At 40.3% G+C, this 15,319-nt stretch overlaps 1 protein-coding gene across 1 annotated transcript; it reads left to right on the forward strand.

The window, feature by feature from the left end:
- Positions 1-5,256: 5,256 nt before the first annotated feature.
- On the forward strand, positions 5,257-12,357 carry LOC148352628 (tubulin alpha chain). Its single transcript, XM_088352245.1, has 4 exons — positions 5,257-5,408; positions 9,552-9,774; positions 9,854-10,002; positions 11,285-12,357. Exons 1-4 carry the CDS (start codon positions 5,406-5,408, stop codon positions 12,257-12,259), a joined length of 1,350 nt encoding a protein of 449 aa, XP_088208371.1. The 5' UTR covers positions 5,257-5,405; the 3' UTR covers positions 12,260-12,357.
- The last annotated feature ends 2,962 nt before the right edge of the window (positions 12,358-15,319 follow it).

Consider the following 15,319-nt stretch of genomic DNA (forward strand, 5'->3'; position numbering starts at 1 on the left):
GACCTCTAAGTACACGACTCACTGTAGCCACTAAGCAGTGACCCAGTTCTGTTATTTGAGTACAGTACTGTACAGGCTACGCCCAAATTGTCAACAGCAGTTTAACAACAGTGTTTAAAGGGACTGTTAAAATGATCCGATTAGGATTACTATTATGTACCATATAAAGGGGGCGTTTGTGACAGGATAATTTAAATTTTGTTTGTTTTATTGTGGCTCATGCCTCTTAAATAAAACCCTTACCTTAGTAACCCCTAGTATTGACACACGCACACACAAAAATATTCCTTGTGCAGCAACAATGGACTGCAGCTGCCATACGTTGAATTTTTTTTGTCAAATTGTAGAAAATGAACAGAATATCCTTGTTTACATTCCCACAATATACTGTATGTACGTACCGGTATTTATCCCCCTATATCTGAAATATTGCTCTTGGTGTCCCCCTTCTGGTCGTCAACGTTAAGTGCAGTGCTCTTTTGAGTCCTTCCAGCGCAGTTTTAATTTGTAACCAATGCCATGAGTGTTTTTGTTGTTTTGATGACAAAATATAATCTGCATTTTTTTATGCATAGCCCTGAATAGTTATTTCACGTGATTTGAATGAACATTCTCTTTTACACAATTGTGCTCTCGTCTTGGGATCAAGAGGTCGCAGGTTCGAACCTCCTCCGGCTCCTCCGTGTTGTAGGTCGAAGTGTCCTTGGGCAAGACACTGAATCCCTAATGCCCCAAAAAACCTGTTTCCCCCCTATGTTCCAGCCCGAAGCCTTCGTTCTGAGAGCGCCGGTCTTCTGGTGATCCCAAGTGCCAAGAAGTGTTCCACTGGTTCTAGAGCGTTCTCCACCTGGGCACCGGTGTTGTGGAATGCTCTTCCCCCTGAGATCCGATCTGCAACCTGAGTGGAAATGTTTAAATCCAAGCTTAAAACTCACTTCTACTCTATAGCATGTGAATAACCTAAACTTCTCATGTGTAATAACCTGTGAAGCCCTTTGAGGCTCTTTGTGATTAAGGGCTAGACAAATAAAAATGACTTGACTTGACTTGACTTGCATGGCTGACTCCCCTATTGGTGTGTGAGTGTGTGTGTGTGTGAATGGGTAAGCGTGAAGCACATTGCAAAGCGCTTTGGGAGGTCTTCATTGACTTGAATAGCGCTATAAAAATGCAGACCATTTACCATTTTGTACTTACACTCTATCATTTATTGAACACACTAGTCTGGAAGGTGTAAAGACATGAGGGGATGAGACAGCGATATCCTTTGGCTTTTACGAGTCAGCCTTTCTTTCCCTGTTTTTATTCAAATATGCAGAATTCCCCAGCAGTGCCTGGCATTGTCATTGGGCGAGGTTGTTGGGGGCCAGGGTTTGTTGACAAAACACCAGGGAGCCACTTAGGAGTGCCAAAAGAGCCACATGCACCTCCAGAGCCGTTTGTACACTATTTGGCAACCAAGGTAATCAAAAGCAGAAAGGAGTTTAATTGACTTCTGTAAAATGGTTTAATGAAATTGAGAATAAGGTAAAAAACAAAAACAAAAAGTTTATTCTACAATTGTAGGTAGCAGAGGGCAAACAGTTTAAATCTGCCATTCAGCGCTCCCAAGAAAATCAGGGCTCCACCTAGTCTTGACTTTGCTTACCTCTAAATGAAATAATTTTTGCCGATTACTACAACTAATGTCTGTTTTTCAACAGGACGCGCAGTTTGTTCTGCTTCTCTGTGTCATCCAGAGATCTCACAGCTCTAGAGGATACGAGGTCTCTACTCTAAACATTTATTTCTCAAAATGCCTGGATCATGGAATATTTTGGAATGTATGCATGATTGTGGGATGACCACTGCATGTTCTGTGCCTAATTGAGAGAAAAAAGAGCACTTTGAATCCCTTCAAATAAAGCCCCTAGGTAATTAGCAGATTGGCCTTATAGGTGAGACCACTGAATGCAGGGCGTGTACTAGAAGGTAACGGTTGTTCAGAATTGCTCCCAATAGGAAAGTGCATGTCAGCCCATCCAGTACAGCCAGCCTTGTAGGCTGGAGCCTTGGGTTGCCACAAGGAAGGCACATGTTAATATCAGAACTCGAACAGACGGAGGACCTAGATGCGTAACGTTTTCACACAAGCTATATTTTACGGGAACGGGGCAGTCATGCGCGGGAACACAGACGCCAGCGATTCAGCAATCGCTGGGCAGAAGAGATCAAAACCGGACAGGACAGACGGGATCGATACCAGATACAGGTTACACGAGCAGATACCGGACAGGATGGGACAGACGGGATCGATACCGGATACTGGTTACACGAGCAGGATACCGGACAGGACGGGAACGATACTGGATACTGGATCCACGAGCAGGATACCGGACAGGACGGGATCAATACCGGATACTTGATCCATGAGCAGGATACGGGACAGGATGGGACAAACGGGGTCGATACCAGATACTGGAGACTGGAGCAAGATACCGGACAGGACGAGACAAACGGGATCGAAACCGAATACTGGAGACTGGCGCGAGATACCGGACAGGACGAGACAAACGGGATCGAAACCGAATACTGGAGACTGGAGCAAGATACCAGACAGGACAATACAGACGGGAGTGATACCGAATGGGCAACCGTGACAGTTAATAAGTTTTGTTGGTTATTATTGGGGGTGCTCTGACACAGAACCTAGCTAAAAACTCCCAGTGGCACACACACGAATCAAGATTTATAAATAAATTTAGATCCCATCGTAAATTTGTAGATATGTTTTTAATTGGTTTTAATCTTGTTACTGTGATGAAAAAAGAGAGAGAAAAAATACAACAACAATAATAAAATATTATAAAGCAGGTAAAAATAATTTCTAGTGTGGTATTAAAATATTAACAGTTTTTTTATTTTCAATCCAAAATTACTCTTATTTTCCTCATGCTAAAGGTTTTTGAGCTTTTCCTTGCCCGCTTGTCTGTTTCAGATCAGGGGATGGTGTCATCTTGGCCTGTCCAGTCCTTTGAAACATTTAAGGGATATAGAAATGTAAATGACTTGACCAGACTCATAAAAATAGAGTAGGTTGGCAAAACGACATGCTTGGGGAAAGAAAATAATTTTACCCGGGTCAATGAGTTTGACCAACAGGTTCCGCCACTTTTGTAATTTCCTTTAGCTAGCTGCCTCACCCATACCATATGGGAACATCTGACATGTTCTTTTTTTTCCTATAGACATATGTCAGTCTTGGGTACAGTAGAAAAATGAATTTAAATTGGTTCGACTGTTTAACATTGGGTCCAAATAATATGGAATTTCCTCCTACCAGTCAACAATGAAAAGTACAGGTCTGTGGTCAATAATTTTTTTTTTTTAATGAGGAGAGTAATAAATCTTGTTTATTGTCATTAAGAAAACAGGATACTAAAAAAAAAAAAAGTAGAAACATTTTCAGATTTCTCCCGGCAAATTAGAGATGGAATTTGAAAGGAAAATTAATCACATAAATAAAATAGCAATAAAAAAATATGATAAATTGAGTTTACAATAAGAATAATATGAGAAAATGGAGGAACTCCAGAATTAGGATGCTTTTGTCAGAACCACAACGGAAACAGGACCCAATTGGGAAACGTTTACCACAAATTTTATTGAAAGAAAGAGGAAGGGCTGCGCCCACGATCCGGTGTTCGCTGGACGCGGGAAGCAAGTCGCTCTTGGTTTCGGACTGGGATCCAAACACGGAAGTGGACCTTTCTTAGCGAGCGATGGCGGTGTCAGGGACGGAAAAATGGGTCGGTAGCTGGGGCTGGGAGAGCAAGGCGTGGTCGGGGTCGCAAATGAGTCGTAAGCCAGAACGGGAGAGTGGACGTAGTCGGGGACAAAAAGAGGTCGTAAGCCGGGATGGGAGAACAGACATGGTCAGACTGGAGCACAAACGGGCCAGGTGGGAGACAAGGTCGAAAAAAGGCTTGCCTAGCATACACTGAGGTTCGCAGACAGACTGACAACAGGGGACAGACAGAACTGGGTTCAAATAGTGACAAAGGGCCAATCAGAACCCGCGGCGGTTGGCGCCAAATGAGCGGGCACAGGTGAGTCACATAAGTAATCATGACAGCTTTTTTACTTACAATACATTGGCAGCTCATCTACTGGTTGAAATAAGCCACCGAACTGGTTTAACTTGTCATTTTGAATTTTGAAAATACTGAGACGGTTTAATCATGGTGAACTTTTTTAAAGTAACATTAGCAAGTTTTTATACCTTTTTGAGTATAACATATGAGGAGGACTCCTGCAATGCATGTTTTAATCCGTGTCTGAGACTTAATGGACTATGGAATGTATCGCACAATTTGAAGAAAATCTGAAACTTTCTATGTGCACTTTATGGTCGTAAAAATACGTGTTTTTTTTTTTAAATAAATCCTGGTTTGTGTGTGTGTCAAGTCAAGATATGTTTATTTGTGACACCCTTAATCACAAGGAGTCTCAAAGGGCTGCACAGACCACAGAGAATGCAAACTACAGACTATTATTACCCCATCCCCTGATATAAAACCTACATGACGGCAAGGAAAAACTCATAAACCTCAACGTGAGGAAAATGAAGAAACCTTGAGAAGGGACCGCCCATGAGGTGATTTCCCTTCCAAGATGACCAGGCTGCAACGGATGTTGCAATAACAAACAATACACAGGTATTGTCAACATGTGTGTGTTTGTATGTGATTTATAAGCTTCGAAGCGGCTGAATGTATTTCGTGAAATTTTACACGGTTGTACTTTAAACCTCTCTATCTCTAGCTTGGTTTGCTGTCAAGGCACTATTAGTAAATACCAACAAAATGCATAAACATCTGCCTTTGTGGGCTCTCTAAGAACCTCTGGGGACAAAATTGGGTTCTGCAGCTCCCAGACAGTGATCACTCCAAGCAGCCAAATCCAATCTTCTATAGGGACCAACACCTTGATTGAAGCAATGGTTTCTTATGCAGACGTTTCAACAAACCATAGCCCCAACAACCTCACCAAAGTACAACGCCAGCGCTATTTGTTTGTTAATCGTTATGCACTGAAAAAAACTTAATATAGAGGATACATATTTTGTAAGAATCCTTATTAAGCATTGGAGGCCTGTGCTTGTCTGTAGTAAACATTGCACTTGTGAAGGATCAGTTTACTATGAGAAAAAAGAAAAAACCATTGGCAGCACCTAATGCTGGTGCACACTCAAAGTTCCTGTCAAGAAGACAGGTGGGAGTGGTTTGAAGTCGAATATAGCTTCTCGTCGCTGCGCATCTGGCAGTTGAACTCACCCAGACCACATTGAGGACTGCTGTGAGAGGCACCGCTTAAATTGAAGTCACCCACAGATTGCGGAGAGGACCATCAATTTAGCAGCTATCATGGTAAATATGCCTTATCATTGCGTTATGACTTTGAGGTTTCTGAATTAGTCACCTGCTCATTCAGGTCATGAGACAAATTCCACCAATCAACTGGACAGAAATCTATTTCTGACACAGGAAGAGCGACTTGAACTTACGTGACCCATTCTCATTGAATTAAAAGGGTCTTTTTAAAAAAGTACCGTCTATCTTTTTGTACTAATTTGTATTGCTAGGTCAAAGCTATTTTTGGTGTCTAAGGGCTCTAGTATGACAAAGTGCAAGACAGTGAGATATGTAGGTGTGTCAAAAACATACAGGCAGAAACAAGTCAGATTGGATCCAGACGACGCAACCACCTAACACTATTTCTAAGCATGGGCAAAAGATATTTTGTGAAATAATTTAAAATGAACATGTCAGTGGTTAAACAAAATCCATAGGCAAAGATCATCTTATTCATTCGGAAAAACTGAATGTAGACTTGTTTGAACAGTGTAGTGCAAACAAAGCTTGTTAGCTGAACAGAAAAAAATGAACAGAGGGAACCAACCCTGCTCAAATAGACCCTCTAACATTAAAAAGCTAAAGTAAAAGAATCAAATTTGACGGGTAAACCGAGTGACGTAATCGAGGGAGAAACACGCGGAGTAATGCTAATTTAAATGTAAAAATTATTTATAAAACGTCCTTTTTTACTCACATAGAAAAGTTTAGTGCCTGATCAGAAGCAATGCACAAATTAATGCATTTTTTTAAAAGACTGCAATTATTTTAAGGGACACTGTGTAATATCTGACCACTAGATGTCACTGTATTGTGTAGTGCAACCGAAAACAAAAGCTAGAAAGCACAAGGAACGATGCTTTTTTTTTTTAGGTTTTTCTGTACCCTTAGCAGCAAGATGTCAGACAATTATGTCAGCTCCTTTTAGGTGAGGCTCATGTTATGTAAAATGGTGATTTTTACACAAGTATTTTAAAAAAATGTTTAAAATAAATGCATGTTTCTTTGATATTTCATGAATTTTGTTTATTTTCTAAATTAATATTGCTTGTTAATGACATTTTTTACCATTGGGAGGCACTAAAAAATACACCCTGGCCCTTTAAATACTGCATTTTTTTTTAAACTTTCTATTTCTATGGCTGCCTGGCAGTGTTTACTCAAACATTCACACCCGCATTGCTACTTGGTGTCATCTCTCAAAATGAGGGCCCTAAAATAGCTGCTGCGCAGTGACCTGCATACCTGGAAAATGAGATGATGTCACGTTAGCTGGGCTGGGCTAAACAGAACACCGGGGGAGCTGAACGGATCTTAACATGGATTTCATAAGCTTTAACGAACTTGATAGATGTTGATTCCCGAGATCTTCCCAAAGAGCTTTTTTGACTTTCCAATGACGTGCTCTCCAAGGAAAGGGGGAAATTTGGGAAAAGAAGCGAGAGTTGAAATATTATTTGGACAAATTTTTTTGTGATGAATTGAAATTATAATAAAAGTCCCAGTACTAAAACTAATTAAAGTTGTACTGTATTCAACAACAGAAATAAACAAGTAACTACACCCCCATAATATAAATAAACCCTCGAAAAGCTAGCCTTCTACTTCTGATTTATTACATTATTGGAAATTAATTTAAAGGGACACTGTGTGTAATGAATACGAATTATGGAGACTCCATCCATCCATCATCCGCACCGCTTATCCTCAGTAGGGTCGTGGGGGTCCTGGAGCCCATCCCAGCCATCCTCGGGCAGGGGACACCCGTAACTGGTTGCCAGTCAGTCGCAGGTCACACAGAGACAGACAGCTCACTCGCTCATTAACAAAAACAGTGTAGGTGTAGGAGGAGCCAATAAACATGCATGTTTTTGGAATGTGGGAGGAAACCGGATTGCCCGGGTGATACCCACGCAACCACGGGGAGAACATGCAAATTCCACACTGGAAGGTTCGATCTCATGACCTCAGAACTGTGCAGCACATGCGCTAACCACTGTGCTGCCAAGGTTTTTGAATTTCGGGGGTACCCTTAGTAACAAGATGGCTTTATCCATCAACTTCAACGCTTATCGGGCACAGGGAGAACATGCAAACTCCATTTGGGGAAGTTGCAGAAGCTCAACTTTAACCTGAACCTCTGCACCGTGAGGCTGCGCGCAAACCACCCAGCCGCCATGCCACCAAAAATGGCTCTATGTTCTGTAGAATATATACTAATTTCTTGACCTACCCTATAAGTATTTAAAAAACAATGTTTGTATGACAGATCCTATATTTTTGCTTGTAATTCAAATCAATATTGCTTGTTTGTTCTGTTTTTTTACCAGCGCGAAGCATTAAATAATACACAATGTCTCTTTAAGATTTCACAGGATTCAATAAAAAATTAACAATTCAATACCTTTCTACTGTATAAGTAGCCAAATGAAGTTGACATCTTAGTTTCTTAGGTCTCAGGAAAAAAACAATCACGATTTTGCTTCAGAAAAACCGTGATTGGGTCCTAGAACCTAGGAAACATTTTTAATGGACAGCAAAATGACCACCTCCTGTAGACAGGAAGAACAAGCGGGCTTTGCTCTTCAGCCAAACTCTAAAAACAAAATATTTATCAAAATAAGTGGACGCACTTTGAATGAATTATTTTTAGGGAAATCTATTGGATGAATTTCCAGTTTTATATTTCTGGATTTAAAATGGGACTGACGCCAACTTTGCATCGAAAACGATCGAAATATTCTGGTTGGCTCGAATGTTAACAATACAGTTTGGTCAAGGTTTTGACCAAAACGGGCTTATATTCCACCTTGCACTGTTGTTGTTTTTTTTTTTGTGAGTAAGAAATAAACCAAACTAGAGTTTACCTAGAAAACTGTAATCACAACAACTTGCAATTTTCCCTTCGAATTTTATTGCTATTTTTCCAAGAAATTAAAATGGTTTTGAATTTAGGACCACAAAAAAAGGTTAAGAGATCATATAAAATATACACTTGTGTATTTTCTTCTCAAACCATTATAGTTAAGGGTTGAAAGAGTGAAGGATACGTATATATTACAATTTCCCACATTCGAAAGGATGGAGACTAAAGGCGTTTCTCCTGCTAATCCAGTCCAACAAGAAGGATGACTCTCAAGCATGAGGGTGTTAATCTGCTGTGTAGTGGATGATGTCACAACACGGGTGCTCCAACTGTCAATTGCTGGAACATAAATTGTCTCTTTCCCGTTACAATTTCCGAATTTCCTTTATTATCATTGTATTGCTATACCAAAAAAACTTAAAACCGGGGGTATTGCACTTAGAACTAGGACATGGCACTTTAAAACTCTGTTTGTGGTATCTGAACCGATGGTCCTATTGAAAGGGTTTGTTCTTTGGTTTCGGAGTATAGTAGTTGTAAAAAAAACAAAGGTTTTTGTAATGTAACCTGGAGCCCCGTGCACATACATTAAAAAACATTGCAAAGTGCTATATAAAGATTCTCAAAGTGTCAGGACCAGAACGGAAACAATACCCAATTGTGTAACGTTTTCTCACAATTTTATTTAAAGAAAGAGTAAGGGCAGCGCCCGCGATCCGATGCTCGCTGGACGCGGGAAGCAAGTCGCTCTCGTACTCGGATTGTGATCCGAAACACGGAAGTGGATATTCCGTAGCGACTGATGATGGTGTCAGGAACGGAAAAACTGGTCAGTAGCCGGGACTGGGAGAGCAAAGCGTGGTTTTGAGTCGGAAACGAGTCGTAAGCCAGGACGGGAGAGTAGATGTAGTGGGTGTCAAAAATGTGTCATAAGCCAGGACAGTAGAGCAGACGTGGTCGGGATCAAAGCAGGTCTTAGATGGAGACAAACGGGAGCAAAAATGGGACAGGCGGGAGTCAGGGTCAAAAAAGACTTGCTTTGTATAAACAGGTTCGCAGATGGACTGACAACAGGGGATTGACAGGACTGAGTTTAAATAGAGACAGGGAGCCAATCAGGACCCGCAGCGGTTGGCGCCAAATGAGCGGGCACAGGTGATTCACATCGGTAATCATGACACAAAGCTTCAATTTCCTAGCACTGTCAACAATTTTGACCACGACAACTAAAGAAAAAAAAACTGACTTTGCAACAAACTTATTTGTTGTGTCCTCTTTTTTCCCTCTACTAGCGCGAATGCATCTCTGTCCACGTTGGCCAGGCTGGTGTCCAGATGGGAAACACCTGCTGGGAGCTTTACTGTTTGGAGCATGGAATTCAACCGGATGGCCAGATGCCCACCCAGAAGTCCATTGGAGGCCACGATGATTCCTTCACCACCTTCTTCAGCGAGACCGGGTCAGGAAAATATGTCCCAAGGGCGGTCTTTGTTGACCTGGAACCCACGGTTGTCGGTAAGTACTGAAGGACTAATTCCAAAATGCACAAATAGTTTGTATTAACTTCAAGGTTTTTTGTCTTTCACCTTTGTAGATGAAGTGCGCACAGGCACATATCGCCAACTCTTTCACCCTGAGCAGCTGATCTCAGGCAAAGAAGATGCAGCCAACAACTATGCCCGTGGACACTACACCGTTGGCAGGGAGTTAATTGACTCCGTCCTTGACAGGATCCGCAAATTGGTGGGGTTCATTCCTACTTGTATTTATTATTGTTTTCATTACATTTTGAAAAGTAGTATATTTCATAAAATGAATTCTAATTATCTTGAAAATCTGCATTCAAATACATTGTTGGATGAGAGCAAAATGTATAGATATGCACAATAACTGCTTATCTACCAATACCCTTAACCAATATATCCCTGCTTCTCCAAATTGATACCAATAATGCTAAATTATATCATAGATTATTTTTTACCCAAGTGTCAGGAATTTTATTTTATCTTATTTATCATTTTGAATATTTTCTGAAAATTTATTTTTTTTCTTGAAGTAAAACTAACAACTACTTTTGATATAAGTAAAATTGGCTGATATGGCAGATAATGGCTAATTGTTTATTTTAAAAAAATGTATTCTTAACAAAAATACTTCTTGAAATAAAAAAAAATATGTATACAATTTACCAAGTCAAATAATTGTTATGAATAAACACGTTAAATAATATGTTAAAGGGACAATGTGTATTATTTAATCAAGAGATGTCGCTGTGTTGTCGTCCATCCTAAAAATGAGTGCCCAAAACACAAGAAAATACAAACTATGGAGACTCAAAGTGAGCAAAACACATCAATTTTCTTTTCACTTTTTGCCCATCTTTTGTGAGGTATTTGGGTCCCCATAATAAAAAGATATTTATGTCAGCTATCTTTACGTGAGGCTCATATTAAGTTAAATTAATGCAAGTTTTTCAATCCAATTAAAAAAATGTAATTTCATATGATAGCTCATATATTTGTCTATTTTATTTAAATTAACATTGTTTGTTCAATGAATGGTTTTCTTATACCACTAAAAGGCATCAAATCCTACACACTGTGCCTCTGAAAAAACACATAATCACAAAATCATGCTTAAATTAAGGGGAAAAAATAGGAAAGAATTTAACACACAAACACAACATTTGATAATAATGTTTTTTGTTTAAATTTGCAACAACATTGCATGGCTCCGACAAACATGCCTCTGAAAAGTAGTTTTATCTCGGAATATAATAATATGGGTCCAAGTGACCAGTCATTGTTTTTTTGAAGGGGACAGGGGGAATTGAATTGAATTGTCTGTATTGTTATTGATAAACGTTGTTAAACACTGTATGCAATGATATAAGGAGTTATCTTTGAACCGATATTTCTGAAATCAGAAAACAATGTTTCTGATAATGATTGTACAATGATAATAACCTGGGACACAAATGTTTCAGGGTAAACTTATCCAACTTTTTGTTGTTGTCTTTCTGCAGTCCGACCAGTGCACCGGTCTCCAAGGCTTTTTGGTCTTCCACTCTTTTGGTGGTGGCACTGGCTCCGGTTTCACCTCCCTTCTCATGGAGCGACTTTCAGTCGATTATGGAAAAAAATCCAAACTTGAGTTTGCCATCTACCCGGCACCTCAGGTGTCCACAGCAGTGGTGGAGCCTTACAATTCAATTCTGACCACCCACACCACCTTAGAGCACTCTGACTGTGCCTTCATGGTGGACAATGAAGCCATCTACGACATCTGTCGTCGGAACCTCGACATTGAACGTCCGTCTTACACCAACCTCAACCGCCTTATCAGTCAGATAGTGTCATCCATCACTGCCTCTCTTCGCTTTGACGGAGCTCTAAATGTTGATCTGACGGAGTTCCAGACCAACTTGGTGCCCTACCCTCGTATCCACTTTCCACTGGCCACATATGCCCCAGTCATCTCCGCAGAGAAGGCTTACCATGAGCAGCTCTCAGTGGCCGAAATCACCAATGCCTGCTTTGACCCAGCCAACCAGATGGTCAAGTGTGACCCACGTCACGGCAAATACATGGCCTGCTGTCTTCTGTACCGCGGTGATGTCGTGCCCAAAGATGTTAATGTTGCCATCGCTAACATCAAGACGAAGCGCACCATCCAGTTTGTGGATTGGTGCCCCACTGGATTCAAAGTAGGCATCAATTACCAACCTCCGACTGTCGTACCTGGAGGAGATCTGGCCAAGGTACAGAGGGCCGTGTGCATGCTGAGCAACACCACCGCCATTGCAGAGGCCTGGGCCCGCCTGGATCACAAGTTTGATCTCATGTATGCCAAGAGGGCCTTTGTGCACTGGTATGTTGGAGAGGGAATGGAAGAAGGAGAGTTTTCTGAAGCTAGAGAGGATATGGCAGCTCTGGAGAAGGATTATGAAGAGGTAGGAATTGACTCCTATGAAGATGAGGAGGAGGGTGAAGAATACTAGACTCGTCTGGCTTTTTATTAGATGGTTATCAGATGTCAATAATAATCCATCTTCAGCTCTGGAATTTTTCTACCCATTAAACATAACTACGTAACCTATCATTTGGCCTGTTGTTTATTTTTAGTTGGAATATGACTGCTGTAAACCTTCTTCAGTATTACACTTTGTAATGTCAAAACAGTGACATTTTTTTACATTTAGGAGAAAATCCACTTTTATTGTGAGTTATTTAAAAACAAGAATAATGAAAACTAAGAATAAATACCTAATATAATTCTAACCACAAATTATTGGACGTAAGCAGCTTAAGGGGCCTGTTTCTTAAATAATAACAAAACAAAAATAATCCTTACAAAACCTAACCCATACCTGCAGTGAAGCCAAGTTGCAGTCTGTTGCATGATGTCATCTAAAATACAGCTAAAAAAAGTAGTAACATTCAAGGTGGAGGGAATTCTGACGCTTTTGAAGGGCAGTTGGTGGAATTTTAAATCAGGAAATACATATATGGACAGTGCATTTGGGAAAGTAGCTCTTCTACATCATATGATTTGTTTAAGGAGTATGAACCCCAGACCCCTTTTGGTGCTACCTTACTTGTCAAGTTGTCCCTGAAAAGTGTGCAGATGCTTGCAGTTCAGACTCATTTTTATACGTTTACATGGACAATTTTGTTTTTATCTTCATCAGAATACTGTATGACCCTTCCATCATCTCTAATACGGCCCTTTATTTATCTTTGTTAAATTTTTATCTCTACACTAAATTACTCCCAGGGCAAGACCTCCTCCAAGCTTGCTTCTCCTCAACTTATTTTCCTTTTTTCCTGAATTGGGCACTGGATGGTTTGGGAACTGCCACACTTGAATAAATGAATAGCTTTTATTGTCATTAAACATCCGTTATCTACGCCGCTTATCCTCAGTAAGGCCGCGGGAAGCTGGAGCCCATCCTAGCTAGCTCACTCATTCACACCTAGAGACATTTTGGACCAGCCAATCAACATAAAATGCATGTATTTGCAATGTGGGTGGAAACCACAGCGCCGCGAGAAATCCCACGCAAGCACGGGAAGAACATGCAAACTCCACACACGATTTGATCCTATGACCTCAGAACTGTGCCGCAGATGCGCAAACCACTCATCTGCCATGCCGCTGTCAACAAGTAAGAAAAACAAAAATGTAGGTCTCCTCCTATCAGTGCAAGTAAAGTGAATTAAAAAGGTTAAAAACGTTCAAGAATATATTAATGATACATGATAAATATGTGCATATTCACAGTGGCAGTGGTACAGAAAATCCTCGTCATGGAGGCTGTATGCTTTTTGTCCCCATTGTAAATGTATGGAGAAGTCATAGTATTATGTAATAATTCACACAGACCCCCGAAAGGAGGTGTAGGGACGATTCAAACTCAGAAAAGACGTACTCATCTCGTGCTTAACTAGAACAGTGGGCATTTGCACGTCACACTGGGTATTTGTATATTGCATTCTTTTGGCTTTATTATTGTGCAGTTCTCAGCTCAGGGATGCTGCTGGAAATGTGAATTTCCCTTCGGGGATGAATAAAGTATCTATCTATCTATCTATCTATCTATCTATCTATCTATCTATCTATCTATCTATCTATCTATCTATCTATCTATCTATCTATCTATCTATCTGTCTATCTATCTATCTATCTATCTATCTATCTATCTATCTATCATCAACATGAAATATAGGTCATAACAAAATCTGCAGTAATAGTAAAGTTATTACAATTATTGAAAAGAGAAAAACATTCTAATATCACCCATATCAGGCAACAAAAGGCATTTTAATATGGTTTTACTTGTAAATATAGTTCATACGGTTAATATATTTATTAATTTGTTGCATGGCTATACAGAAAACATGTGACATGATACTCTATAGCAGGGGTGTCTAGGGCAAAAGGACTGGTAACTTTTCTCTCTGTGCTCCTTTGAAGTTTAAAATCCATTGATGTCTTCTCGCCTTTTTTTGAGTGTCTACTGAGGTTTAGATTTATTATAGTGTCTCTAATGCCCTCCAGCATCCAAAATAGGTACTGAAGCTCCTGACCACCGACCACTCCAAGCAGTAAAATCCAGTCTTTGATTTAAACAAACACCGTGATTAATGCAATGATTTCTTTTGAAAATTTTATAACAAACCACGGACACAACAACCACGCACAAGGAAAATGCCCGGGAATGCCCGGGCCATGTGCTTGTGATAGAATAATGAATCAAGATCAACACAAGGGCCAATGTGTGAAAATAGGTGCTGTATAGAGTTCTAATTTCAAAAGAACAGCCACTTTAAAACAAACTACTCTCAAAACTTCTGCGGACGCACACACACACAAAAAAAAAATCTCACTATAGATTTATTGGGGTTCCCACACCGGCATGCATTCGTAATGCAAAATATATGTCATTTCTTCCATAAATTAAACATCTTTCAAGAGAAGACCAAAATTCCCCGCACAATTTTTCTCATTGTGGTGTCTGCTTCATTTGTCATTCCAGTTGAGGAAAAAGACAAATGAGGGACATGGGGCTGAGGGAAGGAGGCGCATAGCAGCCAAAACTAACAAAAGTCAACGGCCAAAGACCACTCCGTTCATGCGTACTGGTGTGCCGTCACACACACTCCTCTATAACAACACAAACTCTTGCGGTTTTGAGGAAACACGGCACGATGTGTATGACAGTGAGAGACAGAAGAGAAAAAAAAATTGCACACACATGTGGATTATAATACAGTGGTACCTCCACATACGAGCACCTTTAAACACAATATTTTCGATATTAAAGTTATTTTTTAATCAAGAATCCAGTTCACGAGCAGTCCCATAGAATACCACTAGAGACCTGTGTTCCCTCTAAGCTGCGCGCGTGCGCAATTGCGCACTGCTCGCACATTCTCAGCGCACAAGAAAATCTAGCCAGCGCACAAAAATCAGGGCTCAAAATTACGAATTAAGAAGCGACTCAAGTCAAAGTTACAAAGCATGACGTTGTGTCCTAAATGCGGTATTTTTAAGTCAA

Source organism: Urocampus carinirostris, chromosome 14, assembly GCF_059441175.1.
Source record: "Urocampus carinirostris isolate Australia breed hairy pipefish chromosome 14, RoL_Ucar_1.0, whole genome shotgun sequence".
NCBI classification, from domain to species: Eukaryota; Metazoa; Chordata; class Actinopteri; order Syngnathiformes; family Syngnathidae; genus Urocampus; species Urocampus carinirostris.

What these genes read in the sequence shown, in the direction of transcription:
- LOC148352628 (XM_088352245.1), top strand. An exon ending in CCTGGAACCCACGGTTGTCG is followed by an intron (nt 9,775 to 9,853) that starts GTAAGTACTGAA and finishes TCACCTTTGTAG; the next exon opens with ATGAAGTGCGCACAGGCACA. An exon ending in TTGACAGGATCCGCAAATTG is followed by an intron (nt 10,003 to 11,284) that starts GTGGGGTTCATT and finishes GTCTTTCTGCAG; the next exon opens with TCCGACCAGTGCACCGGTCT.